At 38.5% G+C, this 22483-nt stretch overlaps 1 protein-coding gene across 1 annotated transcript in view; it reads left to right on the forward strand.

The window, feature by feature from the left end:
- Positions 1-16607, forward strand: part of LOC129819493 (zinc finger BED domain-containing protein 4-like) — a 192596-nt gene extending 175989 nt beyond the window's left edge. Inside the window, exons 2-3 of the mRNA XM_055875795.1 lie at positions 15821-16023; positions 16603-16607. Of these exons, the coding sequence (XP_055731770.1) occupies positions 15821-16023; positions 16603-16607 (208 nt within the window). The remainder of the gene's footprint in view (positions 1-15820; positions 16024-16602) is intronic.
- Positions 16608-22483: the final 5876 nt, after the last annotated feature.

The raw sequence follows: 22483 nt of genomic DNA on the forward strand, positions 1-22483 counted from the left end.
CCTGACTAAAACCATCACACAGTATTATAATAATCAAATGATTCTAACACTTACATAAATGCTTTATAATAGTCTAATGGTTCAAATCAATTTCATACAATCATATGGCTAATCAATTTCATACAATCACATGGTTTCAGACTTAGGGTTTCAGGAGTGTGATATTCGAATAATTTATTACCACACATTTCCTTATCAATTTGCGATTGTGTATATGGTTTGCCCAATGTTAATAAGTTGCCATTCATTTTTGTCCATTTCATGGGGGTCTTCCCTTACTTGCCTGTGACCACGATTCCTGCCTTCTGCGAATGCGTAATAAAGACCTGCCGAGCTCTGCGCATGAATCTACACCGTTTTCTCCCTGAGTATTCAGTACAGGTAGGGTAGGTATACAGATGATAGTCCTATCTGGTAAAAGACAAAGTCCATATTATGGCAAGAACAGCTCAAATAAGCAAAGAGAAACAACAGTTCATCATTACTTTATGACATGAAGGTCAGTCAATTCAGAACATTTCAAGAACTTTGAAAGTTTCTTCAAGTGCAGTCACTAAAACCATTAAGTGCTATGATGAAACTAGCTCTCATGAGGACCATCACAGGAATGGAAGACCCAGAGTTACTTCTGCTGCAGAGGATAAGTTCATTAGAGTTACCAGCCTCAGAAATTGCAGCCCAAATAAATGCTTCAGAGTTTAAGTAACAGACACATCTCAACATCAACTGTTCAGAGGAGACTGTGTCGAATTGCTGCAGAGAAACCACAACTAAAGGACACCAATAATAAGAAGAGACTTGCTTGGGCGAAGAAACACGAGCAAGGGACATTAAACTGGTGGAAATTTGTCCTTTGGTCTGGAGTCCAAATTTGAGATTTTTAGTTCCAACCGCCGTGTCTTCATGAGTGTGTGTGTTTACACGGTGTGGGTAAACGGATGATATCTGCATGTTTATTTCCCACTGTAGAGCATGGAGGAGGAGGTGTTATGGTGTGGGGGTGTTTTGCTGGTGATACTGTCTGTGATTTACTTAGAATTCAAGTCACACTTAACTTCTTTTGTGCTGCAAGCCCGAAGCCGGGCACAATATGATAACAGCCACTTCAAGTGCAGGGCGCGAAATTCAAAATATATTTTTTTGAAATATTTAACTTTCACACATTAACCCTTTCATGCGTGAGTTCCAAATATTTCTAACGGTCGCCCCAGCGTGAGTTTTTTATGCACGTGATGTTAGAACGTTCTCTCCATTCAAGAATGTGATTGTTATGTAACAGTACATTTAATCTGCGCTGCCCTCAAAACAAAGCACGCAGCCTGTTTTATTTGTCAATTTTAAATTATTTTCTAACAAGTTTTTTATTTTCTAATAACAGTTTGAAATGAGGTGTGTTCCGCCTCATTCATTCACATAAAAGTAGTCATTTTTACTTTTGCGGACCAATTAATTTTTTTGACATTTCTGACCCGGACAAAATTCCCCAAACACTTCTCAATTGTTTGTGCAGGACATTTACTCATATGCCGTCCTGCATACACGTGTTCATATTTTCCACCTGTCGCCTGCATCAAAATCAAAGTTGTTTTCGTTACCAATAATACCTTTGGAAATGTGTGCGTTTCTATCAAAGTGCCTTAATACGTTATAATAGTTTCTGCATGTCGTGTTATGTCGTTTCTACTGTAACGTCATGTTTTTGTGTATATTCCTTATAACCGCGGACACGCGATGTAACGTTACTCATTTCATAACATTTATGGTGTTATACTCAATGCTTAGGTATCTAGCTACATTCTCCTATTAGCTCTGGAAAACAATGCTAATTGCGTCAGGGAAGTATTAGCATGTGTTGTATTTCGAAGCTACCCTGGCCTTATGACTCCCAAGTGGCACAGCGTCTCAGTGCTAGAAGCGTCACTACAGACCCATCTTCAAATCAAGACTGCGTTTCTATCAAAGTGCCTAATTACATTATAATAGTTTCTGTGTCGTGTTATACCGTTTCTACTGTAGCTTACTGTGTGTATGGAGCATAATGTTTTGTGTATATTCCTTATAACCGCGGACACGCTAGGTAACGTTACTCATGTTACTCACCTTTTATGGTTTTATATTCAATCGTGCTTATGTAGCTAGTTACATTATTCTATTAGTTCTGTAAAACAATGCTAAATGCGTCAGAAGTATTGGCATGTTGTATTTTGACGCTACCCTGGAAAAATATGTTATACCACTTGGTCGTTTTCTGAGTGCATTCCACAAAGCTGTTTATCATGTCAGCCTTATCCACTGCCCCCATTTTGAGGTAATAGTCAAGCACGCAGTCTGGTTTGATGGTTCTCTGTCTGGTTTGTTTCTCTCTCCCGTCAGGTGGTCCACCTTCCCTGTGGCCGACATAGTTGCTGTATGGACAGTGGAGAGGACATGGACGTCTGGTTTGTCATGCCACTTTACTGCCAGCTGTTAACATTTCTTGTTTTGTATAACTGGTCATTTAGGATGGTAGTAGCGTTGATGAAATGCAGTCATAGCAGCAGAACTAGAAAGCAGTCTTTACTGTCACCAGGAATGTATACATTTCACTAATTGTGGTTGTCCCCCACTCCTGGCTCTTTCTTATCCTGTAGCTCCAAGGCATAGCGATTGGTCTCTACTATGTCTCCCACCAGCTCCTCTGTCAGAAACAACTTGAAGCACTCTGCCTCAGTTGGAAATGGCAAGGGGCGTTCCACTCCAGACTGGGACTCGCCAAAGCAAACAGCAGGGCCAGGAGGGGTGAAATGACTGGTGGCCTTCCAGCTACCACAGAACTCCTGTACTTCATCCACTGTTGGTATGCCTCCATCACCACCAGTATCTTCAAAGGGACCTGGGACTTCGTCAGTGGACAAGGGAAATTCAGATTCAGGGTTCTCAATGGTTACAAGGTTCGGGGGCAGCTCCTCACTCAGTCAGAATCTGATTCCTGACTTTCATACTCTGACTCATTGTCAGAATTTTAAAAAAAATCTCCAGAATTTCTACATTTGTTTGTTGTCTCCTTTTGAAAGACATTGCTAATGCTTCAGCTTAGCTCACTAGCTACATACATAAACAACAACACTGAATGGTTTACAGTGAGAGGGTACGTGGTTGACTGCCGACACGCGCCACTTGTATCAATAAATCACTATCAGAAAATGTTGTGTGGCAATTATTTGTGTATTTACGGTTTTATTCACATGTTTTCAAATCTAGGTGACAAATCATGCATTCCGATTCTTGCACAGATTGTAATGGGCACATATTATGTGTGTAAAATACTTTTTTGAAGGTTGTACTGATTATGATGAGCTAAGCTAATTCCAGTTGTGTAGCCATGTTTGTTGACATTCAATGCATTCTGGGTTCACGTAATCGTCTGTTTGACCAAAGATGTCATAACAAAATGAGGTGAGTAAGAGTTCACTCATTTTTTGAGGACTTCCGGAAATGAATGGTGGGATGTGAACGACGGTAGATGACACACCCCTTCAACATGCATACTATAAACAGACCAAACTCATCTCGTCTTTTCTTATTGTCTTCGATTTCTGTGAGGACAAATTGCATGGGTGCGCGCTGAAACTAATCGTCGGATTACTTTCGATTTCTAAAAAGTGCTTTACCTAATTATTTCGATCAATGGTGAGCTCACCCGTGATGTGATTAATTATACATAGTAATTGCTATTAGCTAATTCATATTGTAGTTCGTCAGACGAGAGTTAGAAAATATGACTGCGTGTGTTGGGTCAATCTTTCCTCAGCGCTAGGACAAATGTAGCCTACATTTTTCCGGTTAGGATGATTGTGTTATGGTATATATACTTCTGTGAATATCTGAACATTGAATCCAAAAATAAACTGCTCACATTCTGGACATAACTTTGTAAGGACTGTTTGTGTAAATAGTTTCTGAAAAAAGTGTGGCCAACTCAAACGCTGATTGTTGCGTCATTCGAAACTGGCCGTTCTAAACGAGCGTTCTAAATGAGTGTTCTAATCACACGGGTGTGATCGTACGCTTCAGGGACCACTGTAGAACGATCACACCCGTGTGATGGTACGTGTGAAGGGGTTAACAAGTCCAATATAGCATATGAAAGATTAACATCTTGTGAATCTAGCCAACATGTCCGATTTTTAAAATGTTTTTTTTACAGCGAAAACACCACATATATTTATGTTAGATCATCACCAAATACAAAAAAGGACAGACATTTTTCACAGCACAGGTAGCATGCACAAAGCCAACCTAACTAACCAAGAACCAACCAAACTAACCAAGAAACAACTTCATCAGATGACAGTCTTATAAGATGTTATACAATAAATCTATGTTTTGTTCGAAAAATTTGCATATTTGAGGTATCAATCAGTTTTACATTGCAGCTACCATCACAGCTACAGTCACAAATAGAACCGAAGCAGCCAGAGTAATTACAGACACCAACGTCAAATACCTAAATACTCATCATAAAACATTTCTGAAAAATTGATGGTGTACAGCAAATTAAAGACAAACATCTTGTGAATCCAGACAATATTTCCGATTTTTTAAGTGTTTTACAGCGAAAACACAATATAGCATTATATTAGCTTACTACAATAGCCTACCACACTACCGCATTCATTCATCAAGGCACATTAGCGATAGCAATAGGCACGTTAGCGATAGCGAATAAACCAGCAAAAGATATATAATTTTTGACTAACCTTGATAAGCTTCATCAGATGACAGTCCTATAACATCAGGTCATACATACACTTATGTTTTGTTCGAAGATGTGCATATTTAGAGCTGAAATCAATGGTTATACATTGTGCTAACGTAGCATCTTTTTCCCAGAATGTGCGGATATTTTATGACACTCAACTATTCTGACCAAATAACTATACATAAACGTTACTAAAAAATAATGATAGATACACTAGTTCTTAATGCAATCGCCGTGTTAGAATTCTAAAAATAACTTCATTACGACATCCAGCTTAGTAATAGCGAGAGAGTGCCCAAACTCTGGGCGAAAACTACTAGTACAACATGTTCAACAGATATATGAAATAGCATCATAAAATGGGTCCTACTTTTGACGATCTTCCATCAGAATGTTGTACAAGGGGTCCTTTGTCCAGACCAATCGTTGTTTGGATTTAGAATGTCCTCTTCTCCAGTCAATTAGCACGGAAAGCTAGCAAAGTGGCGCAAAGCTCTCCTTCCTGAACATACGCAGACAAAGCAACACGCCTAACGTCCCGAAAAAATTTCAATAATCTAATGAAACTATATTGAAAAAACATACTTTACGATGATATTGTCACATGTATCAAATAAAATCAAAGCCAGAGATATTAGTCGTCTATAACGACAGCTTTTCAGAAGGCAATACCAGGTCCCTTCTCGCGCTCTCCAGAAAACAGGAAACTGGTGACACGTCATACAAAGAGCTTTTATTTGACCCCAGATCAAGTTATACACTCCATTTCTTCTCTCACTGCCTGTCGACATCTAGTGGAAGACGTATGAAGTGCATGTATACTAATAAATATCAAGGACATTTATAGGCAGGCCCTAGAACAGAGCATCGATTTCAGATTTTCCACTTCCTGTCAGGAAGTTTGCTGCAAAATGAGTTCTGTTTTACTCACAGATATAATTCAAACGGTTTTAGAAACTAGAGAGTGTTTTCTATCCAATACTAATAATAATATGCATATTGTACGAGCAAGAATTGAGTACGAGGCCGTTTGAAATGGGCACCTTTTATCCAGGCTACTCAATATTGCCCCTGCAGCCCAAAGAGGTTATCCTGTCTCCTCTTCATCTATACTGATTGAAGTGGATTTAACAAGTGACATCAATAAGGGATCATAGCTTTCACCTGGATTCACCTGGTCAGTCTATGTCAGGGAAACAGCAGGTGTCCTTAATGTGTTATGCACTCAGTGTTAACAGAGTTGGGCCAATGGCCAGCCGTAGCTGTAGCTGCTAAGTGATAAGTAACGCTTCCACATTGTGCTGTTTATTTCTAATAGTTTTCAAAACGTATGAAGATGTCCAGTGAAATTAGATATGCAATTTGTTGACACTACAACACAGTGAAGACTTTTATCCCGATTGTTAATCAATAAAAATGTCTGTTAAATTCACTGCTCTGTTTCGCTTGTTTACAGCGGGTCATTTCATAGGGAACTGTCAGAGGCACACTCATATTGTTACATCACCAACATTTCAAGAATAAAGTTCTATATGGGCGCTTACATCTTAAACCTAGCCTGATTCTCTATTTACTGTACAGTATATGGCTCTGATCTTATCTAATGCAAATGGTGTCTCATTCCGGTGAAAATTGTGGTTTAATCATTGGGAATTCCTATTAGACAATAGACTGTGACATTCCTTTGCTGAAGGATGAACTTTGCATTGATATTGCATGGTGTCACTAGATTAGAGAGGAACTATAGACATAATGTTGAATATTGAACAGTAAACAGGCCTTCAAATCCTATATATTACCATTTTGTTTTTGCTGAGTTTAGAGATGTGTGTGAAGCTTGTATCTAAAGCTATCGTCAGCTCAGATCCTTTCTTTGGTGAGTTAATGTGACGTGGAATATTTTATATCATGGATTATGGTTGTGAAGTAAAAATGGAAAGTCATTGATATTGATATATTTGTGATTAAATCTAGCACAAGCAGTTCATCTCTCATAAACCCTCATTCAGGAAAGACTGGCATGCATGTTGTTGTTAGTTCTGTATGTGCAGTTAACGGCAAGGTGTGATGCTCTGTTTTGAGCCAGCTGCAGCTTTGCATTGGACCATATTACTGGACAGTAAGTAAAGATGGGACAAGACCAGAGCCGGAACAACTAGAACAGTTGATTTTTGTGTCCCAATACCCCCCCCCCCCCAGACATACCTCTCCCCATCTTCACAACAACTTTGTCAATATGACTGATCATGTCAACAGGTAGGCCAAAACTCCATCTCACCGAAACAGGCTGGAATTCCAGGTGGTCTTTTCAAACAGATCTTACACTAAAATATCATTATTGTCATCATCACAATTTCACAGTATTATTCCAACCTCATAGTGTGGCAATATATACTGAATAAAATGATAAACGCAACATGTAAAATGTTGGTCCCTTGTTTAGTTCGTCGTCGTAACCAACTTCAGTGGGCAAATGCTCCCCTTCGATGGCCACTGGCATGCTGGAGAAGTGTGCTCTTCATGGATGAAACACGGTTTTAACTGTATCGGGCAGACGGCGTGGATGGCGTCATGTGGGCGAATGGTTTGCTGATGTCAACGTTGTGAACAGGGTGCCCCATGGTGGTGGTGGGGTTATGGCATGGGCAGTCATAAGCTACAGACAACGAACACAATTGCATTTTATTGATGGCAATTTGAATGCAAAGAGATTGGGGCGGCAGGGTAGCCTAGTGGTTAGAGCATTGGGCTAGTAACCGAAAGGTTGAAAGTTCGTAATACCCGAGCTGACAAGGTACAAATCTGTCGTTCTGCCCCTGAACAAGGCAGTTAACCCACTGTTCCTAGGCCGTCATTGAAAATACGATTTATTTCTTATCTGACTTGCCTAGTGAAATAAAGGTAAAATAAAAAATTTAAATAACGATACTTTGAAAAGATCCTTAAGGCCATTGTCTTGCCATTCATCCGTCGCCATCACCTCATGTTTCAGCATGATAATGCACAACGCCATGTCGTAAGGATCTGTGCACAATTCCTGGAAGCTGAAAATGTCCCAGTTCTTCCATGGCTTACATACTCACCAGACATGTCACCCATTGAACATGTTTGGGATGGTCTGGATCGACGTGTACGACAGCATTTCCCGGCAACTTCGCACAGCCATTGAAGAGGGGTGTGACAACATTCCACATGCCACAATTAACTCTATATGAAGGAGATGTGTCACACTGCATGAGATACTGACTGGTTTTCTAATACACGCCCACAATTTTTTTTAAGGTACTGTATCTGTGACCAAAAGATGTATATTTGTATTTCCAGTCGTGAAATCCATAGATTTGGGCCTTATTTATTTATTTCAATTGACTGATTTCTTTATGATATAAACTGTAACTCAGTCAAATCTTTGAAATTGTTGTTTGTTGCGTTTAATATTTTGGTTCAGTGTATATAAAACACAGAAAATCTAATTTTTAACTGTACCGGGCCTTTAATAGTTGAACAGAGCTTTGTAAATATACTGTATGTACAATTATAGAAGGTTTCATTTTTCACACTGACTTTTTATGTACCTATGGATTTTATACTATTATAAACTGACTATTCAAGTTCAAACAAAAACATTACATATTATTGCAGTTTTAATCCACATATTTGTATGTTAATTATTTAACATTTTGGTTTACTTTTCTTCTGACCAACTGTTGTCTTAATGTTGGAAATTAATTTATTGAGATTAATAACATTTCTTTCTATTGTTTTATTGTCACCTAATCATTGCCCTCTTGTGGTCATCTACACAATTGTCATACATTAGAATCCAAGTGTATTTAAAAGGGCTACAAGTTTGTAATCTGACAATTGGTCTTAGTTCATTTTTATGTAACCATTTGTATTATTTTACACTTATAAGGAGGGGGTGGGGTTGGCATGTCCAAAGAAGATTTGCATTCTGTTTGATATGATGCTGTACTTGGAATGGATAATTGCTGTGAAAATCAGTAAAGAATAATTAAAATGAAAGTCAAGGCTAGGACATAGAGACTACTTATGAACGCTTTCTACAGACTATTGCACAGGTTTCTCGGTTTTCCCAAAGAAGTTGTGGCCATCGATGGGTGAAAAACAAAAATATTCCAACTACAGCCTAATAACTTTCATACAGAAGGATAAAAGAACATTACAGTGGTGAATGATGCAGTTACAGATAAGCTTCTCCCAGGTAAACTAAACATCTTCATCTTTGTGGAAACCATGTGCAGGCTACCTACAAATGTATCAAACTGACTGTCCCCTGGTCCCATCCATGACAGCAGATTGAGTTGACTCGTTGACTAATGTCATGAGCAGAGTCCTCATGAAAAAAAAAAAAATGTGACAGAGACACTAAGAGACCCCCTAAACTCTCAAAAAGTGCCTTCATACTAAGACTCAGCTGAAAAGCTCACAACGAACATACAATTTAGTCCTAAAGTTAGCTGGATGGATACAGTCCATTCAGAAAGTATTCACACCGCTTGACTTTTCCACATTTTGTTGCGTTACAGCCTGAATTTGAAATGTATTAAACACAATACCCCATAATGTCAAAGTGGAATTATGTTATTAGACATTTTTACAAATTAATAAAACATTTAAAACTAAGATGTCTTTAGTCAATAAGTATTCAACCCCTTAATTATGACAAGCCGAAATAAGTTTAGGAGTGAAAATTTGCTTAACAACTCATTGCATGGACTCACTCTGTGCGCAATAATAGTGTTTAACATGATTTTTGAATGACTACCTCATCTCTGTACTTCACACATACAATGATCTGTAATGTCCCTCAGTCGAGCAGTGGATTTCAAACACAGATTCAACCACAAAGACCAGGGAGGTTTTCCAATGCCTCGCAAAGAAGGGCACCAATTGGTAGATTCGTTTAAAAAAAAAAGTAGACACTGAATATCCCTTTGAGCATGGTGAAGTTTTTAATGACACTTTGGATCGTGTCACTACAAAGATACAGGCGTCCTTCCTAACTCAGTTGCCGGAGAAGAAGGAATCCGCTCAGTGATTTCACCATGAGACCAATGTTGACTTCAAACAGTTATAGAGTTTAATGGCTGTGATAGGAGAAAACCGAAGATGTATAAACAACATTGTAGTTACTCCACAATACTAACCTCATTGACAGAGTGAAAAGAAGGAATCCTGTACATAATAAAATATTACAAAACATGCACCTGTTTGCAAAAAGGCACTAAAGTAAAACAACAAAAAATGTGGCAAAGCAATTAACTTTATGTCCTGAATACAAAGTGTTATGTTTGAGGCAAATCAAATACAACACCTTACTGAGTACCACTCTCCATATTTTCAAGCATTTCCAGCATTTTGGAGGCTGCTTCATGTTATGGGTATCCTTCTAATCCTTAAGGACTGGGGAGTTGTTCAAGATAGAAAAAGACTAAGATTACCTGGGGTACCAATGTAAGAAATTACACGTAAAAAAACAAAATACTGCATAGTTTCCTAGGAACGCGAAGCGAGGCGGCCATCTCTGTCGACACCGGAACTACACCTTCTGTTCTTACCTTAGGTTCACCCTTTACTGATGCATGAGCGTTGCTCAGGCTCTCAGCGCAGTGAGCGCACCAAGCTGCTCCGAAGGACAGTCAGTGTGCCGGTGGAGGGGAGAAATCAGCACCCCGAGATAATATTGTAGAACCCATACCGAAAAGATTTGTACTGGATTGTAAAGTGCAAACTATGTAAGTGCATTTCAGTTCAATAGCACCAATTCAAATGCATTTTATTTAATTCTTTTCTGGATATCTGCAAGCTCTGGTTTGGTACATGCATCCTTGCAGTTCCCAAGCCATTGTATTTGTTGGAGACAAATGAAATACAGCGCTATGAAAGCATACTGTTGGTTACCCTTCTTTTTTGCACTCCTTCTCTGTGCCTTTTGTGTCAGTGAAATCAAATGAAATATCATAAACCCTCAGTAGCACACATTCAAGGTCACATCTCGAATACAGTAAATAAGAAGTGCCCACTTGCAGTTTAAGTATTGTAGTCTTTTGTTGTTTAAGTGATGCATTGACGTGATGCGCTATGTCAAACAACACTTTGACCGTATTGGTATTTGTCAGCTTCAAAATATTATAAGTATTTTTCATTATACTACTATGCTGGAAGCATAGAATAGTTTAATTATTTAAATAGATTTGTACTTAAACTGCACCATGAAACAAGCTAAGGGGGCAGTGTTCCCTGATGGCTGGCACGTATTCCATACTCATGTACAGAGATGAAGACGTGTATGGATAACAATCATTTAATGATTTTCATGAATAGAATTAAGTAACTATGATTGTGTCTCTAAGAATATATCTATTGCCTTTGTTGATACATTTGTTAATACAAGGCAGTTAACCCACAGTTAACCCACTGTTCCTAGGCCGTCATTGAAAATAAGAATGTATTCTTAATCTTAACTGACTTGCCTAGTTAAATAAAATAAAAAAAATTAAATACTCTTACCTGTACATTAGTTGGTGGGTCGTTGCACCAATTCGGTGCCTTTTGACATGTGTAACTTGGTGAGAAAAAAATGATTTCATCTCATTTTAACATTCTGTCATAAAAGAGCACATGTTCAGCTTCATAAAAAACATGTTTACCATCTCAAAAAGATCATGATAGTAAGTGCCTATTAAGTGCCAAATAAAGTAACAGGGTTGACAATTTCATCTTAAATCAGCTATAAATTCCCTTGTGACAGGGAAAATAGAAGTTTGTTGTGTGCAACAGGGAGGGGCAATTGAATGCAAGCTTATATATTTTTTTTATTGTTAAAAGATTTCTAGCCTGTCTATCTATGCTGACTGTCTACGGGAAACATGGTTGACATGTTATGCTTGACCCATTCAGTTTTCTACCACAAAACACCAAAAAACTGCCAAAAAAGAGTGAGACCAGCTCACCTGCTTTTACACGATGATCTGCCAATTAGATGTTCAATGCTTCTTTTGAATTTTTTTTAAAATTAATAGTTTAATCATATTAAAATGAGAGTTCAGTTCACATAACAGGGTTGACCTTAAAATGAGGGACAGACGTAATTGAATCACTAATCACATTGTAACGGTGTTCCTCCTCCTCTTCAACCGAAGAGGAGGAGTAGTGATTCGACCAAGGCGCAGCGGGTTGTGAATACATATTGATTTATTTACAAGACAAACTAAACACACGAAGAACACTTGATATATTACAAAACAACAAAACGATGTAGACAGACCTGGACGACGAACTTACATGAAACACGAAGAAATCACAAACAGGAAAAATGACTACACAAAATGACGAACGCACGAAACAGTCCCGTATGGTGTAACATAGACACAGACACAGGAGACAACCACCCACAACAAACAGTGTGAAAACACCTACCTTAATATGACTCTCAATCAGAGGAAATGAAAAACACCTGCCTCTAATTGAGAGCCATATTAGGTCACCCTTTAAACCAACATAGAAACAGAAAACATAGACTGCCCACCCAAACTCACGTCCTGACCAACGAACACATAAAAAACGAACAGAAAACAGGTCAGGAACGTGACACACATGAAATAAATAATAATCTTCAGAAATTACTTGGTCAAAGCAATACAATAAGTAGGGCTTTACAATGATGGTGAAAACTTGGAGAAATGTCAGGATTAAGCATGTTAAATCTTCCTGGCAGTCACAGAGGGTGCATTGAGGCACATTTCAAAATGCTAAACTTTTGCATTTTAGCAAATCTGATTTATTGAATTATCCATGTGATCTATATTAAAAGGGCACTTAATTGAATATAAAGGCTATGAAAATTCAATATTGGTGCACAATTTCTACTTAAAATATCATAGGGACACAAAAGGCACTCATTTCATGGAACGACACTGGTACATTTGTATATTCTGAATTGGAGATATTTGTAAAAAGGTTTTCAGATTTGTCTATAGTGCCCCATGGAATTTGCTGATGGTGGTATTGTGCAATTATGATCATTAACACTTTTTCTAATTCAACAGTACTTTCGAGTGGATTTCACAGTGGGACTGCAATATGTGATCATATAATTACTGATGAAGGGAATAAGTCATTTTCCCACATCAACATTTAATGCTGGCTACTTTATTAGTGCTTGACAAATTATTTGACATATTCTTCACTTTTAATTGTCCTATTATTCTATGTCGTTGAAATGCATTTGTCTGTCAGCTAAAGGTTTTTTGTTAAAAACACAGCTTCTGAAATGACCTAACACGATCTGTATCCAGAGAACCAAGTAAACAAACTAAGACGTGACACGGGAACCACGTCCATGCATGTTATTCCAATGTGACTACAGTGTGCCAACATTTTACCCATCTTTAAAACACAACGCAATTACATGTTTCAAAGTTTTGCTGATTTCACAATGAGTTGACGTTCACCAACAACAAACTAAGCATTGGACAGGTCAGTGCCCAGTAGGAGGACATTCAGTTCTGCCTTAAATGGAGCTTAGCAGTTGGTGATGGAGTGAAAAGTGTACATGTTGCATTGTGATGTTGTGACGTCATGGTCAGCTTGTACAGTATGTTATCTTTTGTCACGATCGTGTGGAGGATTGATGGACCAAAACGCAGCTTTAGGAAAATAAGCCATCTTCTTTTATTTTAAAAGATGACGAAAAATAAACACGAAACACTTAATACAAACTATACAAAACAACAAACGACCGTGAAGCTAAATAACGTTGTGCACATACACACACAGGCTACAAACGTTCTACATAGACAATTACTCACAACCAATGAGAGCCTATGGCTACCCTAAATAAGGCTCCCAATCAGAGACAACCGAAATCAGCTGTCTCTAATTGGGAACTCATTCAGGCAACCATAGACTCTCCTAGACAACTAAACATACATAGACAACACTAGACACATGTACTCCACACAAACCCATATACTATACAACAACCCCTTTACCATAAAAAACACCCAAAACCAACAAAACACAAACATTCCCCATGTCACACCCTGACCTAACTAAAATAATAAAGAAAACAAAGAATACTAAGGCCAGGGCGTGACATCTTTAAGTTTTGTAAATGCCTTTTTAGCAATACATGTATTTATCTGGTTGTAATTTGGTTAAATAATCTGGTTATCTGACCAGATAACTGAAATAAGAAGTCTTTCCAAATACGTCTTGATGTTATAAAGAAAAAATAAGTATTTGTCTGGTTATGGTCACCAGAATAGAAGTTTACGACAATTATGACATCGAATGCCACATTTTGCCAACTGGGTACTGACTACTAACTGCTAGGTTGATGCTGCAGGTACTGTTGAAATCGGAAATTGAAATACACTTAGGTTGGAGTCATTAAAACTCGTTTTGCAACCGGCCCACAAATTTCTTGTGAACAAACTATAGTTTTGGCAAGTCGGTTAGGACATCTACTGTGTGCATGACACAAGTAATTTTTCCAACAATTGTTGACAGACAGATTATTTCACTTATAATTCACTGTATCACAATTCCAGTGGGTCAGAAGTTTACATACACTTAGTTGTCTGTGCCTTTAAAACTGCTTGGAAAATTCCAGATAATGATGTCATGGCTTTAGAAGCTTCTGATAGGCTAATTTACATAATTTGAGTCAATTGGAGATGTACTTGTGGGTGTATTTCAAGGCCTACTTTCAAACTCTGTGCCTCTTTGCTTGACATCATGGGAAAATCAAAAGAAATCAGCCAAGACCTTAGACCTCCACAAGACCTCCACAAGTCTGGTTCATCCTTGGGAGCAATTTCCAAATGCCTGCAATTTCCAAATGCCTGCAAGTATAAACACCATGGAACCACACAGCTGTCATACCGCTCAGGAAGGAGACGCTCTCTGTCTTCTGGAGATGAACGTACTTTGGTATGAAAAGTGCAAATCAATCCAGAACAACAGCAAAGGACATTGTGAAGATGCTGGAGGCAAAAGGAACAAAAGTATCTATATCCACAGTAAAACGAGTCCTATATCGACATAACCTGAAAGGCCGCTCAGCAAGGAAGAAGCCACTGCTCCAAAACCTCCATAAAAAAGCCAGACTACGGTTTGCAACTGCACATGGGGACAAAGATTGTACTTTTTGGAGAAATGTCCTCAGGTCTGATGAAACAAATATAGAACTGTTTGGCCATAATGACCATCGTTATGTTTGCAGGGAAAAAGTGGGAGGCTTACAAGCTGAAGAACACCATCCCAACCGTGAAGCACGGTGGTGGCATCATCATGTTGTGGGGGTGCTTTGCTGCAGGAGGGACTGGTGCACTTCACAAAATAGATGGCTTCATGAGGGAGGAAAAGTATGGGCATATATTGAAGCAACATCACAAGACATCAGTCAGGAAGTTAAAGCTTGGTCGCAAATGGGTCTTCCAAATGGACAATGACCCCAAGCATACTTCCAAAGTTGTGGCAAAATGGCTTAAGGACAAGACAGTCAAGGTATTGGAGTGGCCATCACAAAGCCCTGACCTCAATCCTATAGATCATTTGTGGTCAGAACTGAAAAAGGTTGTGCGAGCAAGGAGGCCTACAAACCTGACTCAGGTACACCAGCTCTGTCAGGAGGAATGGGCCAAAATTCACCCAACTTATTGTGGGAAGCTTGTGGAAGGCTACCCAAAACGTTTGACCCAAGTTAAACAATTTAAAGTCAATGCTACCAAATACTAATTGAGTGTATGTAAACTTCTGACCCACTAGGAATGTGATGAAGAAACAAAAGCTGAAATAAATCATTCTCTCTACTATTATTCTGACATTTCACATTATTAAACTAAAGTGGTGATCCTAACTGACCTAAGACAGGGAATTTTTACAAGGATTAAATGTCAGGAATTGTGAAAAACTGAGTTTAAATGTATTTGGCTAAGCTGTATGTAAAGTTCCGACTTCAACTGTATGTATATGAGCAGTAGATGAGAATGTAGTATCAGTAGACAAAACATGAACCTGATCTAATAAGTTACTGTTCTCTCTTTTCAGCTATGTGACAGCCTCAAAAATGATACTCCTGTGTAAGCGAATCACACCCAGCCGCCAGAGAGAAGCAAATGTAACCACAGGACATGTGACAGAGTTGGACACCCTATGTTCATCAATGGACAGAAAGTTCCACAGAATGGAATATAATCACGTGCTATCAGAAACCGCTGCACTTGACCCCAGGTTTAAGAAGTTAGCCTTCAGTGATGCTAGAGCGATTGATGAGGCTCCTCAAAGAATAACCTCAGCAGCAGGGAGGGACAGCCCCAGGTATACTTTCAATGCACATGTGTAATAGCATCCTTTTTTACATTTATTTAAATTTGTCAACCTGCTGCAGATTTGCAAATTGTTATTTATTTTTTATTTGATATGGTGCACTTTTCTTTTATGCTGTTCAGATTGTATTATTGTTGAATGGTTAGATTTATATGCACTTTGTTTACATGAAAAAGTTATACTTTAAATGCAAATGTTTAATAGCATTTTTTTCAGAACAAACCAATGCATTTTTAAATACATTGTGGTTAAGGTAGAGTATGACTTCATCTAATAATTTAATTAGAATTGCTTTAACACCAATCATAGTCAAACTATCGCAAAATGTTTGACTTAAAGAGCCGTTTGGGAGCCAAAAGAGCCGGCTCTTTTTGGTGAGCTGAGCCGAACGAGCGAGCTCATTGAAAAGAGCCAGGATTGCCCATCACTAGAGGGAAAGAGGAGGGAGAGTGAGTCGGCTGAGAGGCAGCCTCACTGCTGCTCCTCTCCCTCCCTCCCCTCAGACTGACCATCAGATGCAACAACATTGCCAGGGCAAATTGAAGCATAGCCAATATACACTGATAATGCCTACCGCACAAACCTCATTGCTACAGAACTGTTTTTAATTGTTTAATGTTGCGTAGATTTAATATGTTTTTTAAGTAATGTTTAAAAAAAGGTCTGAGGGGAGATCTGGGCTTGCATTTTGAGTCATTAAATTGTATGCATGTGCAGTGGCGACTCATGATTAAGGGCCTGTGTTGCAGTGAAACTGTATCAGGGCTTATCGGCCATTGGACATGAACATTACACAACAGGTTGGAAATCGCAAATTCAACTGTAAGTGGTTTGGAAGGAATCGTGGCTGACTGCAAGCATTGCAAAGCAATTACTAGCCTGCTACTCAGTGGAGTAGGTGTGTGGTCCCAAGTGTGGGTTTAAGGGTCTGTTTTCCAAGCTTAAAAGGATAAACATTCAAAATTGGCCATGGTGTCAATCCAGCGTGACTTCTGCCTCGCTCAAAACAACAGAAAACTCAGAACTGGGAAATCTGTTTTCAGTGGGTTCAAGACAACTGGGAACTCTGAAAAAAAACTAGCTCAGACTGGAAGAATACATTTTGAACGTATCTTCAGAGCTCCGACCTGATGATCACTGACATCATCATGATTCAACCTTGTTTTTTTTCAGAGTTCCCTGTTGTCTTGAAAGCACCATAAATCCAGAGAAGGCCAGACTTTGATGACAAAGTTTGATGAAAATGTTTTCCCACAAAGGACCGCTGCGTCACCTTCCTGTTCAAGTGAGCACAGCATAACAAGTTGAGTCCAAAAATATATTGTATGCTGCTGCATAAATTATGTAATATGGGGAAAGGAGGATACCTAGTCAGTTGTCCAACTGAAATGTATCTTCCGTATTTAACCCAACCCCTCTGAATTAAAGAGGTGCGGGGGGCTGCCTTAATCAACATCCACGGTGCCAGGGGAACAGTGGAATAACTGCCTTGCTCAGGGGCAGAACAACAAATCCCCAAGCTTGTCAGCTTGGGGATTTGATCCAGCAACCTTCCGGTTCCTGGCCCAATGCTCTAAACACTAGGTTATGCCAGGGAGATATGTATACTGTAGCTAAGAAAATAATACTACGTGTATGTTGTGTAGTAAGCTGTTAGTAGCCCATGTGCCTCACCCTAATAATTTGGTCCAGTTTCTCCTTCTAATTTTGCCTACTGTTCTGACTTGGTGGTGCACATGTAGCCTATAACCTGTTTTAGAGAAAGGTAATCATTGAATATTGCAAGAGCTTTCATTATCTGCTTATATGCCCCCTCTATTTATTCTATGGTTCTGACTTGGTGTACTGGGAGAATACTGTAAGAACGGCCCATGTTCTGAATTCTGTTGCTGTACATTTCAAAAGTGCTGAACAAATTGTTATATTGACTATGTCCTTCCTAGCGCTCTCATTAATGTCATAATCAAAATTACGGATTGCCTCTTATCCACTCGTCGTCCCCTTAGTTTGTACATCTGAATTGTCAGTAGAAACCACATTTGTTTAAGCAAGTCAGCCATATCAGCTATGTTTTTTTGAAATGCAGTAAATGAGGCTGAATGATCTGTTTCGCTGCCAGACAAGGCTCCGCCGATAGCCAGGTGTAGCAGTGGTAAGGTGTTGGGACTGCTGTTGGGACTCTGCTGTTGGGACAGTTTTATGTAGCCCCTAACAGTGTGTGGGCACCGTTTGTCACCGTTACAGTGCAAGTCATGTATTGTTTAGTGTTGTGTAGTGTAGTGGGTTTGCTGGTAAGCATCTACATTTTTTTGTTGCCCCACTATAATTTACATAATAAAATCGCCACTGTGCATGTGACATCATTAGACAGTTATAAAACGCATAATGTACAATATGCAGAACAACCAAAGAATATCTGATCATTGAAGAACATCAACTCTTACATTTCAATACATTTTCTGCCACTGATGAGTACAAATGAGTACAAAATGACTGAGATGCACTTCTAAATCAATAAAGACATTAAATTATAATCTGCTAATCCTGATTTTGTTGGAAATAAAACTTTTCAATGTAATGTAAGACAAAGTAAATGTACCACAGTAATAAGCTCCAATTGATTAGAATATGTTTATTTCAATTTGAATAATGAGTATAATAACTATAACTATAATGAGAATCAATTTAGGTTAACACATACAGATTAAATATGTTGCCATTATATATTATGGGAATGGGGGGCATTGGGTAAATACATTTTCAAAGTTAATATATTTCATACTGCTGCTTGCTGCTGAGACTAGCTTGACAGCAGCAGCGACAACACCACCAGACAGGAGGCAGTGAAGAGACTGGTCTTGCTGCTTATTCCACTTGAGGTCACGACTGCATAGATAAAGAGAGAGAAAGTGAACATGAAAGAGAAATATGTATTTGCCAACCTGCTACATGATTATTGTGAATAAGACATGTACATATTTACTGTTAAATATTTACACACTCATACACATGGATTTAGTACTGTAGATATGTGGTAGTGGTGGAGTAGGGGCCTGAGGACACACAGTGTGTTGTGAAATCTGTGAATGTATTGTAATGTTTTAAAAATTGTATAAACTGCCTTAATTTTGCTGGACACCAGGAAGAGTAGCTGCTGATGGGGATCCATAATAAATACAAATACAAATACTGTTACTGCTACAATAACCTTGTTTTCCGCCATATAGAACCTCTAGATAATGGCATACAAAAGGAGAATTTACCATAAAGCATGGACAATATTTTTTTACCTTCACCACTGACAGTAACTGACGTGGGGTTGATGTTGAAAGCTGTGATGTTCTGTGCAGCCTTTATCAAAACGGTGCCAATTTCCTTGGAATTTGGCACAGCGGAGGAGCTAAATGCTAAATTCATGGTGTTAATGATTGATCCATTTCTGTGAACAAATGAGAGATTGTTTTAATGACATTTGAGCCTTGCAATGCAGAACTACAATATATTTTCATAATGAAATATTTCTTTATTTTAAAAAGGATTTAAATGAGGTATACTTTTTTGATCAATAATTATTATTATTTTTTTTTTTTTTTATGATGTAGCATGTTTATATACATTTTCATAAAATCTGTATACGGTTATTTGTCTGTATATTCAATTAATAAAAATCAACATAATCAATTGAATGCAAACAAATCACCTGAATTTTATTACTGTCAAACTGTTGAAAGAGGCGAAAGCTGATCGATAGAAAGGTTCAAGCTGGAAAGCAAAAAACATGTAAAGTTTAGACAAACAAGTTTCAAGTACATTTTTTAAACCTTTGTTTAACTTAGCAAGTCAGTTAAGAACAAATTCTTATTTACAATGATGGCCTACCCGGCCAAACCCAAACCCAGACGACGCTGAGCCAATTGTGCGCCTCCCTATGGGACTCCCAGTCACGGCCGGTTGTGATACAGCCTGGAATTAAACCAGGGTCTGTAGTGACACCTCTAGCACTGAGATGCAGTGTCTTAGACCGCTGAACCACTCGGTATTTCATACATACTAGTCGTATTTAGGGGACAGACATGGTATACACCGTTCAACAAAATGCGTACTTGCAGGTTCCTTCTCGACAATGTAATAACAATAAGAAATAATAAAAGATAAGAATATGAACCTAAAGTAAATTGCTCTCAAGAGTATAATATTAGCATAAGTATAATACATGAAGGCGCAATTTATAGTCAAATATTTACACATGTTTTGGGGAAGGAGGGATTGGGGGGAAAGTGTTTAAATTGTGAAGTATTTAGCAATCATAATAAGAGTCAACTGAAAGGTGTTTATTACTGTATTCTCCCCTCTCATCAGGACCTTCCCACATTTGTGTTCTGCTCATTCCTTCAGGAGGCTCACCTGTGTTTTAATCAGTGATGCTCGAGTTTGAAAGGCCTCAGAGGATGAGGTTGATAGGTCGGAGATAAATGTCTCTCCTTTGGACGTGAACTCCACAGACACTGTAGTGACTGTAATTGTGGCCACAGAGGTTGTAGTGGTTGGAGCAGCTGTGACAACAGGATTAGCCGGTGTAATTGTGGTGGCACCTGTGGATGTATTTGGGACCCCTGTGGACACAAAATGTAAGAAATGCGAACTTGAATTCAACATTTTAATATCAAAACTTTTTTAGCAACATTTGAAGTTAAAATGTAATGTCTCTCCAGGATTGTCTCTTATTAGGTGCAATATACTTGCCGCTCAAATTAGAATATTATCCTAAATGCAATCATAGGTTTAAGGAACGCAACAGATTGCAATGTTTAATGTATATTATATGAAACAACAGGTTCTTGAGAAGGAAACCCTTCACCAGGCATTTATAGTATTGCTCTTCAGTGTATTCATATTTTTTTAAAGAGTTTAAACCAACTGTATGAAATGTACTTTTGGAAGTTCTATCTAGCAACAACTGAATTTGACGTAAGCCGAGGAACCAGTCAAGCTATGCAAGCATGTTACTACAGCACAGGCCATAGGAATAATCAGGGAAAGGATGCATATCTTGATTAAATTGATATACCATTGCCATAGGCGTACCAGATTTAAGATGCACCTGCCTATTCATTCATTTGAGTTGCTAGCTAGCATATTCATACACATCAATGGATAGTTTTGGTAAACCCATTGTATAGGTTTACTTACTAATAACAGTGATGGAGTCCGGATACACAGAGATATTGAAGTTGGAGTTTGGATTGGTCACAGCCTCTTTCAGTGTATTTTCAATGTCATTAATCATTCTAGATTCTGCGGAGATGTGTTGGAATACCACTTCCATCTCCACCTGTATTTCTGCTGGCATAAGGGAACGTCGGGACACCGGTCTACAAAGGGCACAAAGTTCAGAGGTCAGATTAAAAAGTGACTGAAAAGTGGTTAGTCAGGCAATGTGTAGTCTGCACCTAAGATTATATTAAACTACCACCATAACGGCAGCAACAGAAACATATAATATTGACAGGACTGTTGATTGATGGAGCTGTATAAAGGTAATATAATGTTTAAAATAATGCTCATTGAGAACGACCTTGGCAAGATATTAGTGACATTAAATCATAGGATTATGGAGGTAGAATAGTAAAAGCATAAAATATTACAAGAATGCAATGACAATCGTCTGGATGAAAATGATCCCATATTTTGATTGGTAGATCTCATCACACTGTTTGATAAAAGAAGAGACAACATCAATGGACAACGTTCTAAATAATGTTCCACACACAAAAACAAACCACTTCTGTATTATATATTTGTAATTGTATTTACAGTAAGCTTGATATTAGGGAAAGAAAGAACTCTATCTGACCATATTCTCAGTAACAATCCGAACAAAGAAATACAGTGAATATATGATCACATGACTTACCTCTGAAGTAATGGTTAGTGCAAGTGTTTGAAATTCTGTGCTTCCAGGGTTGGTCAATGCTGTCACAAATAAAACTTCAATTGTGAGTTTTAATTTAAACACGACAGGATGTGCAGTTGTTATTGGCATTGTTGTTGTTGTAGTAGTTGGTGTTAAGGTAGTGGTTGTCCTGGTAGTCTTCATGGTTAATGTTGATGCTGTGCTTGAAACTGTAGTTGTGGGGGCCACAGTTGTTGTTGTAGTAGTTGGTGTTAAGGTAGTGGTTGTCCTGGTAGTCTTCATGGTTAATGTTGGTGCTGTGCTTGAAACTGTAGTTGTGGGGGCCACAGTTGTTGTTGTAGTAGTTGGTGTTAAGGTAGTGGTTGTCCTGGTAGTCTTCATGGTTAATGTTGGTGCTGTGCTTGAAACTGTAGTTGTGGGGGCCACAGTTGTTGTTGTAGTAGTTGGTGTTAAGGTAGTGGTTGTCCTGG

This window comes from Salvelinus fontinalis, chromosome 22 (genome assembly GCF_029448725.1).
Source record: "Salvelinus fontinalis isolate EN_2023a chromosome 22, ASM2944872v1, whole genome shotgun sequence".
Taxonomy (NCBI): domain Eukaryota; kingdom Metazoa; phylum Chordata; class Actinopteri; order Salmoniformes; family Salmonidae; genus Salvelinus; species Salvelinus fontinalis.